Source organism: Galeopterus variegatus, unplaced genomic scaffold, assembly GCF_000696425.1.
Source record: "Galeopterus variegatus unplaced genomic scaffold, G_variegatus-3.0.2 Scaffold658, whole genome shotgun sequence".
In the NCBI taxonomy this organism is placed as follows: domain Eukaryota; kingdom Metazoa; phylum Chordata; class Mammalia; order Dermoptera; family Cynocephalidae; genus Galeopterus; species Galeopterus variegatus.
The window spans coordinates 202,174-205,254 of NW_007726769.1; the positions used below are offsets into that span (position 1 = coordinate 202,174).

The window sequence follows — 3,081 nt, forward strand, 5'->3', positions numbered from 1 at the left end:
CAGCAACCTCCCCCTCGAGCCCCCTCGCTTCCCGACGCTCCGTCCCCCCCGCCCGCCTTCTCCCGCCGCCGCCTTCCGCAGGCCGTTTCCACCGAGGAAAAGGAATCGTATCGTATGTCCGCTATCCAGAACCTCCACTCTTTCGGTAAGCCGCGGGAAAGGTCGCAGGCCCGGCGGGCTGCGGGGCGCTGGGGCCCGGGAGCTGGGCCCGGGAAGCTGCCAAGCGCCCCGGGCCTTCGTAAGGTCGGGCAGACTGTCGATGTCCGGGGTCGCGAGGCGGCGGGGCGAGGCTTGGGCCCTGGGTCGGCCCTTGAGCGCGACCGGAAGGAGCGGGAGGGAGGTCAGCCCTTGGGCGGGCCCGGCGTCTCGGGTGGCGCACTTACTAATGGCTCCCGGGCCTCCGCGGCCACACCCGCCCCCTCCCGCCACCCCTGCGTCACGTCCGTTGCGTCACCCCCTGTAGTCACGGAGCCAACCTGGAAAGGCGGTGCCAGCCCCAAGTGACAAACGCGCCCGCCAATGGGGGCGGGAGGCTCGTCCCCGCCTTGGGAGCTTAGGTTCCGGCCGGTTGCATCAGCCGGGTGGGGCGCCGCCTGCCAGCCCGAGCTCCCCGGACACGTGATTGGCTTCCCAGGGAGGGCGGGCCTGGGGCGGAAGGCCCAGCTTTTTCCAGGCCTGGGGAAGCCGGCTGTCCCAGATTGACCTGTTCGGGAGGAGCCGACGAAAGACGCATCCAACCTGACGATTTCAGTATTAGTTTCTGCGTGCACAGAACATCCAGTGGGAGGGTGGCAGTGACATCTGAGCCGCGACAGCTCTGAACGGGCTTAACCTTTCTTCTCAGACCCCTTTGCTGATGCAAGTAAGGGTGATGACCTGCTTCCTGCTGGCACTGAGGATTATATCCATATAAGAATTCAACAGAGAAACGGCAGGAAGACCCTTACTACTGTCCAAGGGATCGCTGATGATTACGATAAAAAGAAACTAGTGAAGGCGTTTAAGAAGGTAGGTTCTCATTGGGCTTATAGGAAAAATCACACTTAATTTGTCCACGAGGGGGTGGGAACTTTGTCATATTATTTCCCAAAAGGGATTGTTAAATGTGTTATCACTGCTGTTTGGCCTCATTTGTTTTGCTTCCTTTGTGTTTGCAGAAGTTTGCCTGCAATGGTACTGTAATTGAGCATCCAGAATATGGAGAAGTAATTCAGCTACAGGGTGACCAGCGCAAGAACATATGCCAGTTCCTCGTAGAGGTGAGTTCGTGCCTCTTCACTGTCAAATCTCATGTCCTGCCTAGTCTGTTCAGTTTATGCCGGGGACATGGAAGCTTGTTTTGTAATGCTAAGCAAAACAGTAGTTGAGTTTTGAAGTACATAAACAAGTCGAATTGTTTCTAAATACAGAAGACTTTTGTCTACATTAAATTTAATGTTTGTGTGGCTCTACTTCACAGGTGCAAATATAAATTTCACACAGATATACTAAAATAATGTGTATGCTGGGTTGTTCCTGTATTTGTAAGACCATGAGGTAAAAAAAAATCGTGAATTTACTAAATACTAAAATCTTGTTATATCATTGGTTCTTGATATAATTGAAGATATTTCAGATATCATATCCTTAGTCTCACACATTCTAAATCAGAATTTCAGAAAGCACAAGATGTTCAAAAAGGTAGTTCTTACAACTGAATACGTTCAGTTGAGTCATTATACTCATTGGATTGCACCTTGGCTATTGAGTTTTTCTTGCCCAGTACAGTAGCAGGAAGACAGGTTTGTTACCATCAGAGATGGAGACTTTATCCCTGATCTCTCTTTAAAACTTTGTCCTTTTTTGTTTGCAGATTGGACTGGCTAAGGACGATCAGCTGAAGGTTCATGGGTTTTAAATGCTTGTGGCTCACTGAAGCTTAAGTGAGGATTTCCTTGCAATGAGTAGAATTTCCCTTCTGTCCCTTGTCACAAGTTTAAAAACCTCACAGCTTGTATAATGTAACCATTTGGGGTCCACTATTAACTTGGACTAGTGTAACTCCTTCATGCAATAAACTGAAAAGAGCCATGCTGTCTAGTCTTGAAGTCCCTCATTTAAATGGAGGTCAAGCAGTAGGTGCCTGGCAGTGTCCAACCTGAAACAAAGCGATAACGTGATGTTTTGGCCAAGCCCAGAACCCCAAGGTTACAGGCGGCTATGTCTGGCCAGAAGAAGCTCCTCGACTCCCTCTACAGTGTTCCCTACCTTAACAGAATATCACCACCTGAGCAGCCCCTGGATGAATCTGAGAGGAGAGGCTGGGGTGAGGCAGCAACAGCAACTGTACCACTAGAGGGAGCCTTTGGGTGTAAAAGAAAGATGCCCAGTGTCTCCATCCTGACAAGGCAGGCAGAGCTTAGAGAGGCCACCTTCCCTCTAGTGAGGTGATAAGACGTCTGGCTTGCCACCAAGGCCTTCCTTTTGACCAGACATATCCTAGCTAAGGGATATCCAAACACCAGAATGTGAGGCCAATCTTATCAGACTTAAACTTTTGACAAGGGAACAAATTTTGTGATGTATCAGTCATGCAGCTAGCTGTAGAGCTTGCAACTTACTAGCAACAGCTGCCATTGCCATGTGAAGGAACAAACTGGTTTTTGGTTTTTCTTTCCCTTCAATTTTGATGTTATGTAATGTATTTAAACCCTTATTTAAATAAAGACTTGTTTTCAGAAACACTTGACTTGCAGATTCTACTTTTATGTCATCAATCTTAAGTATATAAAGGAGCCACAGAAATGGGCAGTGGAGGATATGTGTACACCGTGACATCTCAGCCGAACTTCTTGGCCGAGGAAACCTTTTGTGAGCTTGTCCCTCATGAGTTAAGCTGTTCTGCAAGCATTTAGCCAACGTTGTGCTGTCCTGTTAATCAGTGTCCTGGAAGAAGGTGCTATATGGCTGACGGCCTGAGTGATGAAGTGGTCATTGGCCTGTCATTCCTCTTAGTAGCTGTGGAAGAACGTGCCTTGTGAGGTGATGAGAGCAGGTGGGTTGAAAATCCTTTGAGTCTCCTGAGTAATAGTGTCTTGGCCT

The 3,081-nt window shown here is 49.3% G+C and overlaps 1 protein-coding gene across 1 annotated transcript; it reads left to right on the forward strand.

Annotated features, from left to right (window-relative positions):
* LOC103589170 (eukaryotic translation initiation factor 1) lies at window positions 1-2,723 on the forward strand. The gene is made up of 4 exons (XM_008571065.1): window positions 1-145; window positions 845-1,008; window positions 1,158-1,259; window positions 1,853-2,723. The coding sequence occupies exons 1-4, from the start codon at window positions 115-117 to the stop codon at window positions 1,895-1,897; spliced, it is 342 nt and encodes a 113-aa protein (XP_008569287.1). The 5' UTR covers window positions 1-114; the 3' UTR covers window positions 1,898-2,723.
* Window positions 2,724-3,081: the final 358 nt, after the last annotated feature.